General features: G+C 36.2%; 14 protein-coding genes across 14 annotated transcripts; 10 read left to right on the top strand and 4 right to left on the bottom strand.

Annotated features, from left to right (window-relative positions):
• Positions 1-272: 272 nt before the first annotated feature.
• VICG_01286 (uncharacterized protein) lies at positions 273-938 on the top strand (the record flags this gene model as incomplete). The annotated part of the gene is made up of 1 exon (XM_007604670.1): positions 273-938. One exon carries the CDS (start codon positions 273-275, stop codon positions 936-938), a length of 666 nt encoding a protein of 221 aa, XP_007604732.1.
• A 408-nt stretch (positions 939-1,346) lies between these two features.
• VICG_01285 (uncharacterized protein) lies at positions 1,347-1,931 on the bottom strand (the record flags this gene model as incomplete). The annotated part of the gene is made up of 1 exon (XM_007604669.1): positions 1,347-1,931. The coding sequence occupies one exon, from the start codon at positions 1,929-1,931 to the stop codon at positions 1,347-1,349; it is 585 nt and encodes a 194-aa protein (XP_007604731.1).
• A 302-nt stretch (positions 1,932-2,233) lies between these two features.
• On the top strand, positions 2,234-5,305 carry VICG_01284 (uncharacterized protein; the record flags this gene model as incomplete). The annotated part of the gene is given in 3 exon segments (XM_007604668.1): positions 2,234-2,459; positions 2,486-3,384; positions 3,395-5,305. 3 exon segments carry the CDS (start codon positions 2,234-2,236, stop codon positions 5,303-5,305), a joined length of 3,036 nt encoding a protein of 1,011 aa, XP_007604730.1.
• Positions 5,306-5,367: 62 nt separating this feature from the next.
• VICG_01283 (uncharacterized protein) lies at positions 5,368-6,786 on the top strand (the record flags this gene model as incomplete). The annotated part of the gene is made up of 1 exon (XM_007604667.1): positions 5,368-6,786. The coding sequence occupies one exon, from the start codon at positions 5,368-5,370 to the stop codon at positions 6,784-6,786; it is 1,419 nt and encodes a 472-aa protein (XP_007604729.1).
• On the top strand, positions 6,758-7,285 carry VICG_01282 (uncharacterized protein; the record flags this gene model as incomplete). Its single annotated transcript, XM_007604666.1, has 1 exon — positions 6,758-7,285. The coding sequence occupies one exon, from the start codon at positions 6,758-6,760 to the stop codon at positions 7,283-7,285; it is 528 nt and encodes a 175-aa protein (XP_007604728.1).
• Positions 7,286-7,545: 260 nt separating this feature from the next.
• On the top strand, positions 7,546-8,409 carry VICG_01281 (uncharacterized protein; the record flags this gene model as incomplete). Its single annotated transcript, XM_007604665.1, has 1 exon — positions 7,546-8,409. The coding sequence occupies one exon, from the start codon at positions 7,546-7,548 to the stop codon at positions 8,407-8,409; it is 864 nt and encodes a 287-aa protein (XP_007604727.1).
• A 690-nt stretch (positions 8,410-9,099) lies between these two features.
• VICG_01280 (uncharacterized protein) lies at positions 9,100-10,134 on the bottom strand (the record flags this gene model as incomplete). Its single annotated transcript, XM_007604664.1, has 1 exon — positions 9,100-10,134. The coding sequence occupies one exon, from the start codon at positions 10,132-10,134 to the stop codon at positions 9,100-9,102; it is 1,035 nt and encodes a 344-aa protein (XP_007604726.1).
• A 167-nt stretch (positions 10,135-10,301) lies between these two features.
• On the top strand, positions 10,302-10,682 carry VICG_01279 (uncharacterized protein; the record flags this gene model as incomplete). Its single annotated transcript, XM_007604663.1, has 1 exon — positions 10,302-10,682. One exon carries the CDS (start codon positions 10,302-10,304, stop codon positions 10,680-10,682), a length of 381 nt encoding a protein of 126 aa, XP_007604725.1.
• A 141-nt stretch (positions 10,683-10,823) lies between these two features.
• Positions 10,824-11,240, top strand: VICG_01278 (uncharacterized protein; the record flags this gene model as incomplete). The annotated part of the gene is made up of 1 exon (XM_007604662.1): positions 10,824-11,240. One exon carries the CDS (start codon positions 10,824-10,826, stop codon positions 11,238-11,240), a length of 417 nt encoding a protein of 138 aa, XP_007604724.1.
• Positions 11,241-11,462: 222 nt separating this feature from the next.
• VICG_01277 (uncharacterized protein) lies at positions 11,463-11,885 on the top strand (the record flags this gene model as incomplete). Its single annotated transcript, XM_007604661.1, has 1 exon — positions 11,463-11,885. One exon carries the CDS (start codon positions 11,463-11,465, stop codon positions 11,883-11,885), a length of 423 nt encoding a protein of 140 aa, XP_007604723.1.
• A 1,973-nt stretch (positions 11,886-13,858) lies between these two features.
• Positions 13,859-14,467, top strand: VICG_01276 (ribose 5-phosphate isomerase A; the record flags this gene model as incomplete). Its single annotated transcript, XM_007604660.1, has 1 exon — positions 13,859-14,467. The coding sequence occupies one exon, from the start codon at positions 13,859-13,861 to the stop codon at positions 14,465-14,467; it is 609 nt and encodes a 202-aa protein (XP_007604722.1).
• Positions 14,468-14,676: 209 nt separating this feature from the next.
• VICG_01275 (VacB and RNase II family 3'-5' exoribonuclease) lies at positions 14,677-17,076 on the top strand (the record flags this gene model as incomplete). The annotated part of the gene is made up of 1 exon (XM_007604659.1): positions 14,677-17,076. One exon carries the CDS (start codon positions 14,677-14,679, stop codon positions 17,074-17,076), a length of 2,400 nt encoding a protein of 799 aa, XP_007604721.1.
• A 543-nt stretch (positions 17,077-17,619) lies between these two features.
• On the bottom strand, positions 17,620-18,507 carry VICG_01274 (uncharacterized protein; the record flags this gene model as incomplete). Its single annotated transcript, XM_007604658.1, has 1 exon — positions 17,620-18,507. The coding sequence occupies one exon, from the start codon at positions 18,505-18,507 to the stop codon at positions 17,620-17,622; it is 888 nt and encodes a 295-aa protein (XP_007604720.1).
• Positions 18,508-19,142: 635 nt separating this feature from the next.
• On the bottom strand, positions 19,143-21,848 carry VICG_01273 (uncharacterized protein; the record flags this gene model as incomplete). Its single annotated transcript, XM_007604657.1, has 1 exon — positions 19,143-21,848. One exon carries the CDS (start codon positions 21,846-21,848, stop codon positions 19,143-19,145), a length of 2,706 nt encoding a protein of 901 aa, XP_007604719.1.
• Positions 21,849-22,316: the final 468 nt, after the last annotated feature.

Genomic DNA, 22,316 nt, shown 5'->3' with positions numbered 1-22,316 from the left:
AGTGTGATTGATTTCGGCTCAAATTACTCTTGCCTAGCAAATGGACATTATTTTCTAATGCTAAGATGGGATATGCTTGGCCTGTTTGATTGGTCTACTTGTTCATGAGCACTCAAGTGCTTTCATAAAAACAACCGCTACAAATTGCTTCTTGTTCATTTGCCGTTCTAATGTAAACTTTGTTTTTATTTGTCCAGCTTTCCCCTTTTTATTGTTATTTTTCATTTGTCTAATTTCCCCTTTTTTATAAATTGTTTTTTGACTAGCCCATTATGACTCAGATCCAAGTACAAACCAGAGGAAATTCCGAAATTCAGCTGATAGACGATGAGAAAATTCTTACAATCATGGATTTAAAGCGCAAGCTTAACGAACACGACCCATCATCAGTTCTTCTGACATTCAAAGGAAAAATACTGACCGATTCAACTCCTTTGAGTGCACTAGGAAGGAACATTGTATTTACAATGGAGAAAGACATAGAGTTTGCACAAATAGAATCAAAGACTAATGAAAAGAGCTTATATGATAGAAAGCTTGGCGAAAAGAAGCTTTACAAATCAGTAGTAAATGATCAAATAGTGTTTCTCAAGGAAGACGAGATATTTTTCAAGGAAGGAAAGCCCTTTTTCATAACGAAGAAGACAAAAAAGCTGAAGCTTAAAGATGTTGTTGATTTTCTCAAGAAGAATCTGACCAAGGCACAGATTGTGCAGCTTCTGTTTATTATGTTTGTAGTATTTAGTAAGAATTACCCACTCCTTGCCATCATTCTCACTATTAATCTACTTAGAGTATTCTCCTTTGCACTTTTGAAAAGCAAGGCCTGGAATGAATACAAAGGACATCTTTCATACTCTGCTTTTATGTTTTTTGCCTCTCTGCTGGCTATTGATCATGAAAAATTCATTAGAAAGACAGTAAAACTCCAACAGTAAATTTCATTGTTTCCATAAACTTGGGCTTTTGGCTTTTCATATTGTTTCTAATGGCAATTTAATTCTGAATATTTTATGTGTGTTGTGTTGCCATACTTTAAATATTCTCTTTTATACTAGGCTGCATATAATCGGTGTGCTATGACCTCACTCTTCTTTTGACCAGACACTCCATAAACTGCAATTTGCTCGACACTTCTGTGCTTGGTTTTACTTCCGACGAATAACATTAAAGGAAACACGCAATTTAGCTGTTAAGGACGTCTTAAGAAATTTTATTTAACTAAATCCCCATGTCTATTAACACAGTCTTGGCAGCTGCCCTACTCAGTAATGTCTGAAATATACTTAGGTTTCTTCCAGATAAATGCACAACATCATCTCTGCATGTTCGAGCTTTAATATGTCTCATTGGACGCTCATAGCTGCCTGCCTTATATCTTTAATCTTTTGCTTGTCAATTACAATACAGTTCAATGTTTCAAAGATTTTTAACTGCTTATCTGTAAAAAGAGACAAGCCAAGATAGGAAAGTTCGTGCTCTCCTCCAAATGGCGAAAAATAAGTGATCCTTCCATCTGAAAAGATGCTATCGAGTTCACCCATCCGCGCTGGCAGTGAACCTTCGATTTTTAGCATAGCAGCAATATTTTCCACAAAGGCGTAGACATCTAAAATATCGAATTCGAATTGTAGCTCTTCTGCTATTTTAAGCTCTAGTTCAGTATCAATGGTACTTTTTGTAACACTTTTGAATAGACTCGGGCTTATTGGGTGTTCTACTATCTTTGAACTTAGAAAAACACATGTATGGCAGAGTCTTCTTAGATTCACATCAAAGTTGATGCATTTCTGGAATATGCCTTGAGACATGGCCCGTATAGGTCTGGGAAGCTTAAGCTTATTGCAAATTTCAAGAATTACTGAATTCCCATCGTGCATTCTCTTCGAAATATCTCCTTGTTTTACTTCTGCAGTTGAAGACTTTTCCATGGCCAAAGTTTGTGCAAAGTATAAAGCTGGGGCTGGGCTGTATTTTAGATTAAAAATGGTACTTATAAGACTTCAACAAGCAAGCGTACTTTCTGGAAATGTACTTCAGCCTACTAAGATTAGCTTTCCATTGTATGCTGTTTGGTTGCAATCGATAATCTTGAAGAGTAAAACACTTATAAATTAATACGAAGAGAGAAGGTGGACAGGCTTAGATAACTTCATTTTGCAATATCGACCAGCACATGTGCTGCTTTTTACACTTTTATGTATAGTTGTTATTTATTTATAATTTTCATCCCATGTTCATTAAGGATGTCATCATGGACGGCTTCAAGTGCTACACTGACAAAACGGTTGTAAAGAATTTAGACCGATTCTTTACGGCTATCACTGGAATGAACGGTTCTGGAAAAAGCAATATTATTGATGCCATTATTTTCGCTCTTGATCTCAGCACTTCCAAGTACATGAGAGTCTCGAACTTAAAAGAACTAATTAACATAAACAGGAAAGAATGTTCTGTTAGTATGTTTTTGACAATGCTGAGAAAGACAAGAGTCCCATCGGGTACGAAAGCTACGATTGCATTGAAATTACCAGAAGTCTTGATTCAGAGGGTAAGAGCAAGTACAGGCTAAATGGACATAACTCAACAAAGATGTCTATCGAGAATCTGTGCAAGAGCATTGGAATTACAAACGACTTCATTGTCATGCAGGGACACATAACCAAGATTGTAAATATGAAAAGTGCGGATCTTCAAAGTATGATTGAAGAAACAGCGGGGACTAGGAACTACAGCCTGGAAAGAGAAAAATCACTAGAACTGTTAACCAAGAAAGAATTCAAGCTAAAAGAAGCAAGAGAGCATCTTAAGAAGACCATCAGCCCATTTTTTGAGGAGCTAAAAAAGGAAAAGAAGATATATGAAGAGAACAGGGACAGTCAAGTGAATAGAAAAGCATATATCCAGGAGCTGGAAATTCTCGAAAACCAAATGGCTGGCATTGAACTAGCCTCAAAGGTCGAAGAGCTGAATAGAATGGGTGTCCAGTATTTTCAGGAAAAAGCGGAGCTGGAAAGTATGGAAATGAAAATAAAAGAAATCAGCACAATGCAAGCCATCAATGCCAGTGACCTGAATGGTAAAATAAATATTGAAAAGGATAGACTGGAGGAGCTGAGGGGGCAGGACCCATCAGAGCAAATTGATTCTAAAGTGGAGGAATATGAAAAAGGCGTAAGGATTTTGGAAAGACCACCTGTGTTTGATTTAAACGAGCTAAGCGCGAGGGAAAATATCCTATCAAAGGAAATATTAGGTGGAGCTGACATTGATAAAATAGCGGAACTTGAGAGATTGAAGGAGTTTTTAAATAGGAAAACAGTAGAACTAGAAATGGCACGCTCTGAAGTAGAAAAGCAAAATAAAAAGCTCAACTATCAAAAAGTACATCAAGCCAAGGGACGGATGCTGCGAAGATATCTCTGAAGAAATGTTGAGAATAGTTAAAAATTTACTTGAAGAATACGAATTGAAGGATGCAACGATCAGGAGTTTTGAAGAGAAGATTTCCTCCTTAAAAAGTAAGATATTTTATCCAATCATCGAGGGTGTCTATGGAACAGTTGATGAAAATTTTGATTTTGTTGATCAGAAATACAAAGAGGCTATTTTAACTATCCTAGGTGGAAGATCCAAGTTTGTTATTTGTAGAGATGAGGAGGTCGCATCAAAGGTAATCCAGACGAGTGATAGGAAAATTTCCTGTATTCCGTTGGATAAAATAACCTATTTGGAGCCAAATAGAGTACCCTACTCTTGTATAAATGCATTGGATGCAATAAGTTTCAATACGAAGTATGACAAGGCTTTCAAGCACATTTTCAGTGGATTTTATATCTTTGAAGATAAAGCAAAGGCGGCTACTTGTTGTTTTGAATGCAAAGTGGGATGTGTCACTCTGGACGGGACAGTGTATGATCCTAAAGGTACATTGACAGGTGGCAAGTCATATTTCAAATATGATGTAACAAGAATGTCGGATATTAAAAAACTAGAAAGGGATGTTGAATGCTTAAGAATGAACATGCCCCAATTTAATATTGCATGTGAGCTTAGGGGCATCTACAACTCGCTTTCAAATGTCATTTGCCTTTCAAAAGATATTTCAAGTTTGAGAAGCAAAGCTGAAATACTACAGGGTCTGGCCACGTCAAAAATAGATGTGAAGACTGAGTTACAGAATGTCAGAAATATGATAGTGGAGGCTACTAAGGAAAATAATATTAGGAGTACAGCACAAGCCAAATGCGAAATGCTGAAGAATGAAATTGATGGTCTTACCGTTATCAAAAATGATCTGGAAAAACAAATTGCCTTGTCGATGGAAAGAATTGCACAACTTCAGTCACGACAAAGAGCTTTTGAGTTGGAAGAGAATTCAAGAAGAGCATCCATTAGAATGATGGAGAGCCTTGATGAAAAACTAAAGGTTTTGATCAAATCTACTGTCAAGCTTGCATCAAGAATTGCTCGTCTCTACGACGAAATTAAATTATTGGCAAACCAGGTGTTTCAAAATCAAATGAATGAAAATCTTACGAATATATCCACTCAGATACAGCATAATGGATCGGGATTGGCCAGCATCGTCCCAGCTAATTTTACTGATAACTATATTGAATTTATGGAGGCAAGCTTTGGAGTTGAAAAGAGAATTATACTGTTCAAGTTCAACAATGACAATGTAAATACCAAGTATATTGAAGAGAGGATGGGGTTTCTAAAAGAGAAGATCCATCAGAAAAGAGTGGTTGTAAGCATGGATCCATCCAACTTTGAGCTGTTGGAGAAGAATGCAGCAGCTGTTCAGGACCTGGAAGAGAAAATAAGAAAGCTAGAAAGCGATAAGATAGAAATTCTAAAAAGCATTGAAAGGCTGAATGAGATGGGTGTGAAAGAGAATCAAAGGGCTTTTGAGCACATCAACAAGACACTCAGGACCTTCCTAGGATATTTTTTAAAGAATTCAGATGTTTTTATTTCACCCGAATTTGAAATTAAGGTTAAAGTTGGAAACTGGAAGAACTCTCTCAGCGAGCTAAGCGGTGGGCAGAAGTCCTTGATAGCTCTGTGTCTGATATTTAGCATGCTTACATTCAAGCCAGCGCCTTTTTATATTTTTGATGAGATTGACGCAGCTCTCGATTTGAATTATACACAGTCCATTGGAGAGATAATTCAGAAGGAGTTTCATGGGGCACAGTTTATTGTAGTTAGTTTAAAGAACAACATGTTTGATAATGCCAATAGAATATTTAAGGTATTTATTCAGGATCACAGGTCTAAAGTGTGTCAAATTAAATAAAAAAGAGCTTCAGGGCATTTTTGTTTATGTGCTTGGTGCAATTGGATTTTTCACGAGTCCAAATGTGGGCTGGCTGTCTTCTTCATTGTCATTATTCTCGTCTTTCTTTTGAAAACCCTCTGCAAAGTACTACCGCCTGTATCGCCTCTTTACATTTTGGGTTAGTCCTTAGTCTCTCGACCTATTTTCTTCATACGCCGCGGCTTTCCGTACCCATGTCTAGCACTGCTAAAGTATTGGATAGGCTCGTCAGAAACCTTTACTCTCCCTTGGAACCCTCAAATCTCTTCATCGAATCCCTAACAAAGTATCTAACTCCACAGCCTACTCATGCTCCTCAAATCGATTCATTCCTAAATGAAAAATCCGAAAAGGCTTTTCTTCTGTACAAAAAACTGCCGAACAACGAAGGCATAACAAAGCTGGTCTATGTGTTCCTCTGTCTAAGCAACAAAAAGCCGAGTGTGTACGAAGATTTGAGAGTTCATCTCAGACAAGGTGCCCTGGGATTTGAAACTTCATACTTCAATCCTGTCTCACTGCCTTCAATCAGATCAAAGGTTAACAATGCAGTGTTTAGCATTGTTCATGCAGTATATTCCCATGGACTGATATACCGACAGTTAAAGATTGAGCAGGAACAGCCACATTCTCTTTCTCACAGATACTTTCTTGGAAAGATACAGCCTTCTTTGAGAGACTATGAAAAATCAGTCCTGGAATCATTCTGTGACTTTCTAGATTTCTACAGTAATATGTATATTCCTTTCAAAAACATTAGGAAGTTGGGAATTTTAAACGATAGTTTCAGGAACAAAATGCACTTAAAGGCTTTTACTGCACTTGACCTGAACTTTGACAATGTCGCTCTGGCGTCCATCAATCCTCTCTTTGAGGGTTTCGAAGATGTTCTTTACCAGGTGTTCAATGAATGCACTATTTCGTATCTGCTAAATGGCAGCTTTGAAGACCCATTTTCTGAGTACTTTATTAGAAATCATGTCCTGGATTACGGATTGATTCCTCCATTCATTTCAAGGCATACCGCCGAAACTATTGCTTATATCGGAAAGTACACTGCCTTTTTGAAGAGTGTTCATCTTCTAAATATACCTCGTGAAGTTCAAAGTACGATAGGAAAGATTGATTTATCCAAAAATAGTGCAGTAAACTATCTTAAGGATGCATTGGTATGCATTAATACACTGTTATACAAAGGATTCTTTGAGAACTTTAAGATATTGGATCTTCTTGAATTTATTCACTCTACCTTTCTTTTTGGTAGAATTGACTTCATTGAAAAGCTGTTCACATCTCTGAAAGAGTCCAGGAAAACTGGAAGAAAAAACATCTGCAATTTATTGGAAAACGCATTGAATTCTATCTTTCCAAAGTCTCCGTTTAACTCCCTAGTTGATATTTATATTACCCAAGAAGAATTTATTAAAAGTGATGACGCGAGGAGTGGGGCTGGGGCCTGACCAGGGTTCCGAGAGCTTTTCTCTGTACATAAAGCTGGACTATCCAGTTTCGCTCCTAATTGAAGAGGAATTCGTTATCAAGCTGGTTTATATTTTCAAGTTCTTGTGGAAACTAAAAAAGATTGAGCATTTGGCTGGAAGACTGAGAGAACTAAAATACTTTAATTTTATTCAGAAATTGCAGTTCTACGTGTTTAACGAGGTTATTGGCAATTTTTCCATTGAATTTCCAGATTTTGAGAGCTTCTGTTTTGATGTTTTCAAGAAAAACATCAACAAAAGACTGGACAGTATTATGAAAGGGCTATTCATTAACACAAGAGCTAAGAAGACGGAGATGATGCTCTTCAGTCTTGAAAGATATCTTGTGGACAAGGGTACTAGCAACAGAAACGTGAATGAGGATGAAGTGGTTCGGGCTTTGAACGACTTCTGTGAGTATTCAAAGGGAGAACTTGTGGGTACATATCTTTTTAATTTACAAGAATGTCTGCAATGAAGCATGGCAGTGCCAATTGTAAGTGTTAATAGCTCAAAATCTAGAGTAAAATGTGCTGTGTTCTTCAAATAAATATCTCCAAATAGTTCCTACGTCTCACTTCCAATAACTTCGCCTAGCGGCTGGAGGTGAGCTTTTATGGGCTTAAGTATTGTAATAAAATTAAGCGGGCTCTGCACTGTTCAAACATCATGGCTGTTTGTTGTTTAATATGGTGCAGTAGTTCACTTTAAATTAGCTTCAAGTTTGCTACATGCCCTATGCCAGAACAAGAACCAGATGGCGATACAAGCAGAGAAATAAGTCTGCTCAAGGCTGAACTGACGCTTCTTAGAGCAAACATGAAGAAGATGGAGAAGGAAAATGATATATTACGCGATGAAAAGAGAAGATTCGTGTTGGATAAGTTTGAACTAGAGCAGGAGCTAAAGAAAAAGATCACCCTACAGCTAAAAGAGGACAAAATAGCAGAAAATCAAAAAAAGATGCTAAAAGCAAACACGATATGCACCAAGGACAGCGATGAAATATCCTCAAGATTTATTTTATGGCAGGCTATTAACTGTTCTGACTTTAATTCGGATGATAGTCTCCAAAAGTTTAAATTCTTCAGAGACTATTTTTTTGATGACTTCTTTTCAATACCTGATGACAATGCACTTAAGGTAGTTGAACACTACTTCAAGCACCACACGAGATTATTTTTCGAAGCATATGCCTTATTTAGCTGCAAGAAATCCGTGTTCCAGCAGTTTTCCCAATACATCTTCGAAAACAATTCGTTTGTGCAGCAAAAAGTTGAAATTCTGGAGTGTGTGCCTCCAGAATGGACCTTGGATCTGCTAGAAACAAGTCTGAAAAGATTTTTGGTGCTGAATAAGAAAAGGCTTTTGCACTTTATCAGGAATATCGCTGAAAAATGCCCGTCATACCTCATCAAAGTATTCTCAAAGCAGGACTTTAACGATGTGCTGCTCCATGAATCACCCATTGGATACAAGATTATAAGCAGCATAGCAACCCAGAAAATCAGTGGTCTTGTTGATGAAACCAATCTGCACTTAGTACCCAAGCCATTCCTTGAAATATTATTTGATGACCAATACATAGACATTATTTCATAGGAAACGGTTTAATATTAATGCGGAGTATGGTCAGAATGGCCAAAATGTTGTACTTTTGGCGCAGAAATGTCCATGTTTTGATTACAATGCAGGTTGTCGGCCTTTTACCTTAAAATTCGATAAATATCCTCAAAATCACACTCTGTGCACAGCATTTTGTAAATATCTTGAAAGAGTATTAAAGGCGAGTTCTCCACCATCATCTTCTGTATATTATTCTTTATAAAACTTATCGAATCGATGCAAAACGTGGGCTGATCTTCATAAGTAAAGATGTCGATGACTTCAAGATCATCGTCTTCGTACTTCTCGTATTTCCTGATGATTTTGTTGATGTTTTGCTTGTACTTGTTAATAATTTCCTTTTTTTCACTCTCCATAAGACTTTTCTGGGCAAAGCCCAAAGACAAAATTTTACACACAAGCGTGCTTAATAGAAGACATGTCGTAAATAGAAATCAATAAAATACAGCACATTTAGCCACGTTTTTAAGGGCTCACAGCCGTGAATATCGAAAAGTGGATTCTTTGATTGCTAGGCGTTATCTATGATACCCGAAGAATGCTCATCTACTGCCAATAAAATATCCTTAAATATCAATATGCATCAAAGCCAAAACAATCCTTTGAGTAATATCAGTTTTGCATTAAACTAGCATTTAGAAAAGACTTTTGGGTGGTAATTAAGCTTTATTCTGAATCATCAAAAACTATCTTGTTTGGATTCTTTTGGCTGCTAAATGACTTGCTTTGGGGACGCTTCTCAAACTTGCCCTTTCCCGAGGACTTCTTAGAATCGTCAAACTTCTTGTTTTTATCTCCCTTTGAATTGAACTTGTTTTCCTTTTGGAATCTGCTCTTGTGAGAACTCTGGCTGATGTCGCTGCTCTCATCACTGTTGGTATTCTTGCTTCGGCCATAAAGTCGGTCTGTGCTTCTTTTCTTATTCCTATCCTCGTTTTTGTTGCCTTCAATGACATATAACGTCCGCTCATTCAAAGTGTGCTTGCCTTTCAGTGCCCTTGTGATTGGATCAGGTTCAGTATACTCAATAAAGCAGAATCCTTTGTTCCTTTCTGTATTCTCATTATCAACAGGTAGGCTAATGTTATAGATTTTTCCAAATCTCTCAAAATACTCCTTCAGCTCAGATTTGGTCGTGGTATAACTCAAATTCTTTACAAAAAGAGTATAGATCTTTCTGTTTTCTCTCGGCTTAGCTTGGAACACCGCTACTTTTCTTCCTAAGAGCTCTGTCCCATCTAGTTTTAGAGCCTTTTGGGCATCGGCCAATCGTTTAAACTCAACATAGGCAAAGCCCTTGTTTCTTCGTAGATCATGTGTCATGGGAATTGTAACCCTTATGACTTCCCCAAGTCGCTGCATTTGCTGTCTTAGGTCATCCTCTCTCAGATCATAGCCAATGTCCTTGATGAACACCGTTCTTTGTGTTTCTTCGTCGCACTCTTCCTCGCTTCCACTTTGAGTCTCATCCTCGTTTGTTGTTTCCACTGCATCCGAAAGCTCCTCTTCACTACTGACATTACTTTCGGACACGGTTTCTTCTCCAGATACTTCAACATCTTCTAGCATCTCTTCAGCCTGTTCAATCTGGTTGTCGGAGTACTCCAGTTCAGACCCAGAACACTCTTCGTCAGAGAAGGATGTCTCTTCAGACTCGTCATTCCAGACTGGTTTCTTGTTCAACGAACTACTTTTCTTCATTTTCGGCTGGGCAAAAAAATCATAAAAAATAAGAAAAAGAAACTTTATTTAGATCTTAACCAATCTCTCAGTATGTCTGATGCATTTTCATACTGCACACTATTGTATAAATAGTCTCAGATAAACGATAGGCTCCAACCCTAAAAACTGTTGTTCTGCTAATCCCTATGGGACATACTGTTTTTGAGCCACAGTTCTTCAAGATTACGGAGCTAAAAGAAAAGGTGGGTATGGTTCAGCTAATAGAAAATACAAAAGTTCCTGTTACGTTCAATCAGCTGATGAAAAGTGAAGATGCTTTTACTCATATTTTTGTATTTGATGAAAAATCAATTGAAGTGCCAAGCCTTATTGCATTTTGTCGGTATTTCAAGATAGAACTGTACAAATTGTGCCCAGACGACATCAGAGAAATGAAGAGTAAAATCAAACACTCACAGATTGTTTGTATTCCGGCTGGTTTTCCTGGAACTGAAAAGCTAAAAACTATACTTGGAAGCTTGAAAAGCACGAAGATAGCCGAGGGTATTTGTAAGATTAGAATATAGAAGTAAGGTGGATAGCACTGCCTTGGCTTTGCAGCATGTTTGTTTGTCATTGAAGAGTTTAAAGATAAGTAATAAAACCGTTTTTATCGGTTATATTTTGCTTGATTTATATTTAATGCAATATGAATCGAAGTTCAAGGCATGGTTGAATATTGCTTTGTCACGCTTTATGAATCGTCTTTTGTATTTGCACTTTTCTTGTTTGTTAGTAAAATTTTTGTGAAAAATTTTCACCCAGAACAAATGGTAGTTCCAATAAAGTTCATTGGGAACACGTACAAGACTGCATCGAACAAAAGAGTTAAAGTCATTACGCCCTCCAAGAAGATTAGCTTTATTAAGGAAGGTAAGAAGGCCAAGATGCATCGCTGCCACGGCTGTGAACAACTTCTTATCGGTATCGCTGCGTTGAGGCCGGCAGCTTTTTCCAGGCTGCCCGTTTCACAAAGAAGAGTTTCTAGACCGTATGGTGCTACACACTGCTCTAATTGTGTTAAAAAGAAAATCATTTCTTCATTTTTGAATGATGAACAGAAGCTTCTGAGTAAAAAGAATTAAAATTTAACAATATTAATTTGTTTCTTATTGGCGTTTAAGTAGATATTATATGCATGGGTATGACAGGCAAAGCTCTATTGTAGATCTATTATTATGTGTGGTGATGGATATGAAAATGCAAAGGCTCTAACAGCCAGTTGGTTATGCACAAGTGCTTTCCAGCCGTGGAATTTTACAGTGTTCTTTTTACTTTTAAATTCTGTTTGAACAATAGCCCAAGATATGGAGCTTGCAAAGTACTTTGCAATGGAAGACGACAACAGAATATACATCGAAAAGTCGTTTAAGGGAACACAGGAAGAGTATCTTAAAGCCCTTGAAGATTCTAAAACAATATATGTAAGCAATATTGATGAGAATATCAAAGAAGAGAGACTTTGGATGCTTTTTTCAATGGTTGGAGAAGTTAAACGGGTCATAATGGGCATTAATCGAGGTCTTTTGACGTTTTGTGGGTTTTGCTTTGTTGAGTTTGAAAGAAAAGAAGATGCTGACAATGCAATTATTTTCTTCAAAGATTTTTGCCTTGATGGTAAATTTCTAAAGGTCGACAAGGACATGGGATTTGCTGAAAATAGACAGTACGGAAGAGGAGTATTTGGCGGGACAGTGAGAAGCGATAACAAAAGAAGGAGGTACAGTTGAGTGGACTTGCCCGTTCCAGGTTGTTTAAGGAAATCTTGAAATCAGTGATTAAATCAAGATTTGAAAGCTAAAATTTTTAACAAAGAAAACAAATCAAAGCCTTAGTTGTCAAACTCGATTAGGTCTTTTCTCTTTCACTGCTGTTAAATATCATGTGCGTCTTTTCTGATGCTACACCTGGCAAACTTGAAGCAGCGAGCTTGTTGGAAATCAATTTTGCATGTTTGTGCACGCCATTGAAAATCCAAAAATACTCTGCTTTCAACAGTTGGTTAGGTTTGCATGGTAATGCTGGTGGTTTTTAAATAGCCATGAAACCACGTGTAATAACCGAATTTTAAGCTTCTTCTTATTCAATTGTTGGGTGATCAAAATATTAGCAATTGAATTTGAAACAGGCAGTTCGGTGGTGGACTGTGTGCTCATTTAATTCCCTGCCAGTTGCCTTTGAGGTTAAATTCTTTGCATGATTATTTTACTGGCTATCTCTTTTAATTTTTCATAAAAACTGAATGGTAAGAGTTTAAGCCGCACAATTGATTTGATTTCATTCTTATTGATTGTAGTTGAGCCGCGTCTTTAAACTTCACTTAAATCTGCCTTCAATTTCTGATCTATCACACATTTCCTTCAAATAGAAATACCAAATGCCCAAACTGTTTTGAATTGAAAGGCGTGATGAAATGCACTTAAATGTTTGTGTTTTGTGTCCAAATTTTTCATTCTAGCATTTCTGCATGTTTTCTTTTTGCACGTTTGTCACTATGTAAGTTTTAAAAAATGACAGGAAAAGAGCTAGCACAAAAAGAGGGGTGTTCCTGCACTTTCATACACATTGTTTGCACATGGTTGGTCTGTCTCTTGGTTTTATTTGTAATTATCAATTGGTCAAATTTTTAATTTTTTTGACAGTTTTAATTTCTTAATTCAAAAATAAACAAACAAACATTTCAAAAAACTTGACAGCATTGCAGTTGTAATGCTAAATATTGATAAAAATGATATCAAACAGAATTTGACAGATGTAACAATTATTAAAAATTTTAAGCTTATGATTTATTGTAAAACAAATATGATGTTACATAAATATTAGTTTTATTCAGCCCATGGTGAACGTTAAGGACTATGAAGATGCAAAATTGTTTGTGTATTTTATACGAAATGTTAGAGAAAAGCCAGATAGAATAGGTTCGAAGGCATTAAACAATGCCATAACCAACTCTCTGTGCAATACGGAGGATAAATACAAATGCATCTACTGCGGATGCGAATATGTCTATAGAAGAAGCTTAATTTCCCATCTGAGGAGGCTCCACAACATCAGAAGTGTGGAATAAACGTAGCTTGATTAAAAACGCCCATGTTTGGCTGACTTTTTGTTTAAATTCACTTCATTTGGTTTTTTGTATTTTTAATTTTTCTTTCAAAATTTTAATGAGCACTCTGAAAACGAAATGCAAGCAACTCACCCTGTTAATTTGACAATTCCCAAATGATAAACAGCATTGGCGTTTATCAAGGTTTGTTTGCTTAATTCCACAGCTGTGTCCGAAAAGACTCAATACAGCATATTAAAACGGCTGGCTTGCCAGAAGAATGTCCCACAGCTATGGCCTCAACAACTTTAGCACTACGCGTGTTGTTGATCTGTGCATAAAACAGCAGACACTTTGCAAACTGGAAAAACTAGTGCTGCCCAAAACTAACTATCAATGGGCATTTTCTATATTAACTTGTTTCATGTGTATTGAACAAACTTCAGCAATCATTAAAGGTAGAGAGGTTTTCAAAGGTATGAAAGGGCTTATATAAATATATGGCCTTGATTGTAAAATATGACAGTTTGAGAGAATTTGTGATCTTTAATTATGCTTAAACATAGATCACATAATTACAGTGGGTTTCCTATCATTTGTTACAGTATGTATAACAAATGTTTCAAGTATTAAACCATTATTTTCTAACGCAAAGGAATGCCGAACGAGAAGGACAAGCTGCTTAAAATATTTAACAAATATGCAACTGCCAATGTAAAGTCTATTGGAATTGGAATGGGAAGTACCATGTTAAAATTTTCTGAAATTTTGCCCTCCAAGTATTTATATTTTCCAGCATCCAACCAAACGCTAATGTTTTTGAAGAACAAAACAGTATCATCACTTCAAAATGCATCTACAATGGATCTTTATTTTGATGGTGCTGATTATTATGACTGTTTTGGAAATCTAATCAAAGGTGGTGGCGGAGCATTAACGGTTGAGAAACTAATGATAAACATGTCGAAAAAGTCGGTTATTGTGGTTCAAAATAATAAATACGTAAATAGTTTTGAGGAGCTAGCCATTCCTGTTGAGATTCTCAAGGAAAGCTACGGTTATTTTCTAAGAGTCCTCAAAGACCACAGCGTTCAGGTAAATTACGACTCGTGGATAATCTCAGTCCCTTTTTTGACAGATAACGGTAACTACATTGTTGATGTGAATTTTGATTATGATTTTATCCAAGACTGTAAAAGGTTTTCAGGTGTGATAGAGCATGGGTACGTGTCAAATAACTTAAAATTTGAAATAGAGGAAATATAAGCATACGTTAGGCTTCAGATATTGAATGACATTTTTACCAGTAAAAGGCTTAATGATTTATTGTTATATAATTAAACATATCATAATGTCAAAATATATCTGAATATGCCATGTAAAGTGCAATAGATTTTGTATCGCTATTGCCTTTTGAATTTTTTTCATGTGCTTGCATTATTTGCACTCTTTTGAGCATTTTCAACAACCCTTCGATGCAGTCAAGTGCGTACACAAGACAGATTACAAAGAGATTCAAGCTTGCCAAACATGTCAGAGAAATTTACAAGCACCGAAATTTGAGCTTCTTTCCGCTCCATTTTAAGTTTTCCAAACCAGTTTTGATACTTTCAAGGGAAATACAAACTGCTTTTAACTCAGTTCTTTTAGTTAAGGATTTTTATTTCGTAATTTGCAGTTGTCTCTTGAGTGGAGATGATGAAAAGCAGCTTAAGAAATTAAACGAAGACATTGTTCTATTCAAAGACGAGTTTATTGCTGAAATTGATGAATTTAATGGTCATATCAATCAGAATCACAACCATGGTTCAAGGCTTGAAGCCGTTTTGAACTATTTAAGAATCAGCCATCCACAAGGAACCTTTGACATTCTGACACAAAGTAACCTCAAACAATACGTAAATCATTTACCTGTTTTTGATGTTGTGTTTAATCAAATGAGTTTCTATCAATCCAACACCCGTGTCTTTGAGCCTTATCTGGAAAACCTAGACTTTCTACACAGATCAGGAAAAGTTACAAAGGGAACGTTGATGATCAACCCACTCAATAATCTTGAGGGTGAAGTTGTAGAAAAAGAAAAGAGAACAAAAATCTATGATAGAAACATCAACAGGGCAATGCATGGAGATGAGGTATTTCTTGAAAATGACAAAGTTGTCGGAATTTTCAAAAGGAAAACAAGGATTGTCGCAGGCACAGTGTTTAAACTGGAAAATTTCAATGATAGTGCACGAATCGGATATGTCCGACCAATAGACAGGCGATTGCCTGATATTTTTGTACTAACTCACTTAAATGCTTCCGATCTGTTCAAAAAGGTTGTCGTTCATGTTCTTGACTGGGAATGTTCAAATGAAAATCCCCGTGGCGTAATATTTAAATTCTTGGGTAAAAATGGTGTGTTTGAAGATGAGGTGAATGCCATATTCGAGCATTTTCAAATCGAGTACTTCAACAACAATTGGATTGATGTGTGCAACCGTCGAAGAGAAGAGATTGGTGAAAGAATCCTGCAGTGTTCCGATGACAATACGCCTGGGGGCTTGGGATTCGACAGCTTTCATTTCTCTATTGAAAGAGTTATGAAAGAAGTCTTAGATGGTAAAAGAAAGGATCTGAGAGACCTTGATATCTGCTCAATCGATCCTAAAGGATGCACAGATATTGATGATGCCCTTCATTGTCGGGTCTACGATGACCACATCGAAGTTGGTGTTCATATTGCCGATGTCTCATCCTATGTTCTACCTGATTCAGTTTTAGATATTGAAGCAAGGCATAGATCAACTACCGTGTATTTTCCAGATAGAAGGATTGATATGCTTCCACCATTTCTCTCTTCAAATCTTTGTTCTCTCCTTGAAGGAAATGATAGAGCTGCATTCTCTTGTATTTGGAAACTTGATAAAGGTTTTAATATCATCAATGCGGATATATTTAGATCGTTGATCAGATCCAAAGCTGCACTTACATATGAAGAAGCTAACGATATTATAAAGCATGGATCGGCTGTATCATCTACAAGAAATGCATTGAGACCAGCACTAAAACTTCTTTTAGAGATTGCAACAAGACTTCGAACTCAAAGATTTGAGAATGGCGCACTGGAATTGAGTGGACAGGAGATCCGTATCAATCCTGATGGTGAAATTGAGATAAAAGAGTCTATACCAACACACTATCTTGTTGAAGAATTTATGTTATTGGCCAACATAACGGTTGCCTCGTTTATTCATAAGTTTAATCCAGAGTATTCTCTGCTTAGAAAGCACCCACTTCCATCTGCAATAGAGTTGGACATTGTTGATGCTACATCATCCAAGAGCTTGAATGACTCTTTGAAAAAACTCGATCAGGAACAGTCCATGATTGTGAAACGTATTATCACAAGATCTATGCAACAGGCCCTGTATTTTTGTAGTGGTGAATCTTCTGATTTCCATCATTACGGCCTGGCTACTGACATTTACACCCATTTTACTTCACCTATTAGACGATATCCTGATATTATTGTTCATAGAACTCTTTCGTATATTCTGGATAATAACGAAATAATGATTGACCATCTGAAAGACTTCGTGAACACCAAGGCATGTTCATTAATGAATTTTAGACACCGAAATGCTCAAAACGCATCGAGAATGGCTGAAGAGCTCTTCATTATGCATGTACTTGACGATAGAGATCTTATGGCCCATGTGGTTAGTATTAGGAGTAACGGTGTGACTCTATTCATTCCTATGTATGGGATTGAGGGCTTTGTTCGTCAATCCACCCAGTACAAGCTGTTTGATAGTCTTAAGGTCCGTGTCAATAGGAACTTTCCAGATTACTGCTTGAACAGGTTCCTTAAAATTGAAATTGTCCAGTGAAAATTTTGCTAAGTTTTTGATATTCTTATGAGTTAGTCGAGTTTGTTAATAAAGCCTTTCTTTTTTGCCGCTTCCTTGTACAGCATGTCTTTTTGTATTCTTTTTTGGGGTATTTCGAATGTACATTTTAAGCAATCTTCAATAGTGCTTTGAATAGTACCTATGCGTTGTTGGATGGGATGCCTTCGGTGTTGATAGTTAGTTATACTGAAAGACTGATGAAGTGGTGGGCTCGAGTGTTTCTGGGAGTAGATTAAACAAGAAGCCCGATAGTATGAATGCATCTTGAAAGTCCATAAACAAAAACATTTTGCTTTACTCAATAAATTTATTCATCCATCCATTTCTGCGTGTACATCATGAAGATGCTTGACTAATTCAAGTCTTTTAATATACCTTCTGTGGCAAAAAGCACATATAAACCCTGGGGTCTCGCCCGGCAGAAGCGGTGGAAGGTCGTCATCTTCACCAGGCTTGTATAAATCTAGAATTTTCTGCTTTGTTTTGTCCTTAAAACCTTCAATTTCAAAATCATCGTTGTTGTCATTTCGTTGATTGTCCATACTGGGATTTACAAATTTTTTTATATAAATGTTTGAATGTCCCAAATAGCACTTTTTTGAAAGCTTCATCCGTCTTTTGCAGTATATTTGTATCTGTGATGCCCTGAACATCAAATCTGTAATTATCAGTACCATCTTCTGGGCACTTTGACTTAGACTCAGCCATCTCAGAAGATAGCGCATTTTCATGCTCATTGCCAGAAGAACAGTTGCTGTCTTCTAAACTATATTCCCTATTGTCATGTAAAGCTAAGTCTGAGCTGCAATCAGTTTCTGTCTCGCTCTCTTCTCGTTTTGGACTGGCTATTTCTCTTTTTACAAAGCAATTTGTAAAATTATGGTTTATAACATCAACAATGTCGTTGTAATAGATAATCTTTGAACTATCAAACACATTTTGTGACTTTATGTAAGACTGTGCATCATTCTCTTTTAAAGTTCTTTTTTGTTTTTTAGCGCATGAATTTTCACCCTGAACTATGAAAAAAGGCCTATGCTTGAGTATTGAAAGTGTCTGATGAGCACCATTTTTAAAGCTCAAGCGTCCCTCTGGCGCTGAATGAGACCTGGAATCAGTAAAAATTTTCAATGCTTGGCTTGTCTTCGGCAGATTTTTTGTCTTTTTGTCTGTGCGGTAGTGACTTGCCAAAAAATTAGACGAATCTTCATTTTTAAATCTGCTCACCACTGCTTTTCTATTATACTTTTCCCTATTATCCTCACAGTACATTTCATAGTCGAATGGCTCGGCATTGTAATAGTCCTCCACCATCTCAAATCTTTGTTGTCTATGGCAGGAGTTTAGGAAGTGATTAAAAAGAAAGGCCGCTTCGTAGTCTTTGGGATCAAACTTTTTATTTGTCACCATTTAGGGTGTTTAGGTAAATTTTTTTAAGAAATTAAAAATTTCAAGGAAATCTCAATAGTAGGCAATGACTGCAAGTACACACATGTGAATCATCCTCATTTTGTGCATTTCCCCCACTTTTTGATAAATTTTTATGTCTATTTACAATTTTAAATACCAACTTTAGTTTATGATCATAAAAAAATCAATTTAGTAATTACTCTTTTGATTTAAGCTTATTGTGAAAGGGCATTGATTTTATACTCATTGACATAACTATAAATTATATAGAAAAACTACTCAAGCAACGAGTATTTAATTAAAGAGGACCTGTTCTAAATTATTGTACTATTAATAATTCAAGAATAAGAATCCTCAATATTGTTTGTTTTTATTGATTTTTACTGATCACTCAATATGTCAATTTAAATCAAAATAAAAGTCATTGTGTAATGATCACAAATGTAGTTTAAATTAAATTACAAACATAGTGTGCTGTCATGAATTGTGAATAAATCCGAGTTGATTAATTGCTAATTGATTTTTAATCATTTAAAGCTTAGATGATATCAATCCATGAATTTTTTTAAATTATGCACTTCAAAACTATCACATTATTTTTTGGAAAGTGTATTAGTGTTGAAAGACGTTGAAATTTATTCCATTAGTGAGCATATTGTTGAATATTTTTGCCATTTGGGATTTTTTGTAGTATCATTCATCTCATCATAATTTTTCAAAACACTCTCAACTGAGCTGAAAATCGCCTTTCCATTGCATATTCCAATCACACCGCTGGTAACCTGGTTTAAACATACTTCTATGGCTTTATACGCTGACAATCGTGCATGAATACGATCCAATACCGATGGCAATATACCTCTTTCTAAGTGGCCTAACACACTGTAGTTATATGCAATACTTTCATCCGAACACAGTATCTTGCAGAGACTTTCAGTAGTCATATAATCGAATGTGCTTTCATTCCTGAAAATCATCACAGAATTGCTTCCTTGCTTTTCTAAAGCGGTTTTGATTTTTTTTTTGGTCAAAATTAGATCTTCAAGCTTATTGACTTTTGGACTGATTACATCAAAGACAGAGCAAGAAATTCCACCAATAACTGTTAAATATCCACATTTTCCGCCAGCAATTTCAATTACATAGACAGTCTTTTTTATCGACATGGCTGTCAGGCGACAAGCCTCAGAAGCTATTAAAATTGCGTTTAACGCTGTATCGCTTCCAATACTCATATCTGAACCGGGAAAATTATTTGATATGGTACAAGGTATAATGATTATTTTAGTATTTGTACGTGCCAGCTTTAGATTTACTGTTCCACCAACTACTATTAGATAGTCTATCTGAAGTTCTTCTATTCTTCTTTCAATAGTATTGATGTCTACGTTTTTTGTGTCTGATGTTCCAATAATGATTCCACCCTGGTTATCAACTAGGGAAAATTCAAAGAGATCGGCTTTTCTAACATTAACATTTATCATGCCATTATAACCGTTAAAAAAATAAAAAATTTCCACGTCTTTGCATAGTCCAAATTGCACTAAACTATTTAGCACAGTGTTCATCCCTCCTGAGCTAGGTCCTTCCATTAGAACACCAATCCTTAATCTTTTTTTTATCATAAATAGCTTCTCTACCTTTTCTGAGATCAAGCTGGAACTGTCAAGTTTCTTTTCGTTGTGAGCATGCAGATAGCCTATTGAATATTCTCTGGGATACAAGTGTTCTTTGAAAAACTTCTGGCTCAGGCTGTGTCGATATCGTTCATGTATCCAATAAATTTGCTGAAAATACTCATTTCTCATTTTCAATACCTCATCATATCGCTTTTTGATAAAATATTTTCTCACCATTTTGGACTTTCTCACAACTTCATATAAATCTACAAAAATAAATTCATCGCTGACATTGGCAGCCATCACGGGAATATTTGACCCACCCATTATATATTCAACAATCTTCAATCCAAACACTGTTCCCAAAAACCTATCCTGTGCAGCAGTCATCCCACCCCTCTGGACATGGCCAAGAACTAAACTACGCACTTCCATGCCTGCATTTCGGATCTCCTGTTTAATTTCGGATGTTGTTATTCTATTACCTTCTGAATCTATTGCGCCTTCTGACACAAAAACAAAAATATTCATCTTGTGATTAAAATAAGCTGTTTTCAACGATTTTATCATTTCACATCTCCAGTCTTTAGGGGGTGCTTCAGGGATAAAGATATATTCCGCTCCTATTGCAAACCCTGCCATTAGCGTTATCCATCCACAATTTCTACCCATACATTCCAACACAAATACCCTCTTATGTGACCTCATTGTTGATGTTAGTTTCTCAACAACCTCCGCCACCCTAGTTATTGCAGTGTTGCTGCCAAGAGTAAAGTCTGTACCAATAATGTCATTGTCAATAGTGCCTGGTATGCCTACTATCTGAATATCATATGGCTTTTTAACGCTGAAATTAAATTCATCCGAAGCTTCGGGTCCTAAATAGTCAACAATGACATCCTCCACTTTCTCTGTGCTGAGACTTTTAGTAGTTAGCTTATCTGATTGTGATATACTGTCCACTGGTGTTGTACTATGTGGTGAGTCTTTTATCCATGTTCTTTCGTTCTTTATCGTCTCTATCTTTGAAGAATTTAACCATCCCTCTGCTATAATCTCCTCACACAATTCTTTGAATTCTTCTTTCAGAATAAGTGCACCCTCCATACTACCCTCTCCGCCTATAACCACTAATGCATTAATATTCCTGACTAAAAGATTAAATGCAGCTTCTTTTCGACCTTTACGTGTTTTAAACTTCTCGGATCTAGCAGAAAGTAAATATGTTCCACTTTGGCCACTACTATGAGTTTCATTGTCCCAACCTAGCTCTCTAATATCACCTCTGATTAATCCCTCAAAGCCTCGATATATTCCAAAAACTTTGATATTATTTTTTAAGGAGTATCGCACTATACTTCGGACTGCAGAATTCATTCCTGGTGAATCGCCCCCACTTGTTAAAACACCTAATCGGATATCGGAATAGGACTTTTTTGCCTCTAATATAATCTCCGTTCCAATGTTATCGTAGATTACCGTCTGATCTTGCTCCTTTCTTTTTTCTATAAGCTTTTGATTCATGATTTCATCGTAGTGCTTTCTACCAATGCATAACCTCAAATTCCCATCGAATGACTTTATATACGTGTCTCGGGTGCTGCATAGCTTTATTGAGGTATTGTTTAGTGTAGCAAAGAGGCCAAGGGACTCGTATAAACTCACAGTGTCCTGTGACACTTTATCATCTTCAATTACCAACTCATCTATATACCCCCTCATAAACAACTCGTTTTTTTTCTATATATAATTATCTGAAACAAAAATATTCTATTACAATTAATTCCCCATGTTTAATTTCCAATTAGATTGAAAAAAGAAAAAAATCAGATTGGTGGAATTTTTCAATATAAGCATAATATTTGATTTTAAGAGCAAAGGCTTTTATAACCGCATTCTACGGTCAATATAAGCTTGCTTATTCATAGTTTTAGCATATCTGTCTATACTTCAAGTACGTTTACTTGGAGCATAATGCAAAATTGAATTCCAATATTCTTAAAGTCTTTGGCAATTCTAGTGAAATGATGATTCTTATTAATTCACTAGTAGAACAGCGGTTCAAAGCAAAATGGATCGTGTGCTAATCTTGAACGTCATCTCTTTTCTGGCTATCTGTTTTAGATAATAAGCTTGCATGGCTTTGTTTATTATTTTATAAGTAGATTAGCATCATTTTTAATTTGCTAA

The sequence above is a fragment of the Vittaforma corneae genome (genome assembly GCF_000231115.1).
Source record: "Vittaforma corneae ATCC 50505 unplaced genomic scaffold supercont1.11, whole genome shotgun sequence".
In the NCBI taxonomy this organism is placed as follows: domain Eukaryota; kingdom Fungi; phylum Microsporidia; family Nosematidae; genus Vittaforma; species Vittaforma corneae.
This window is presented reverse-complemented; position numbering and strand designations above follow the sequence as displayed.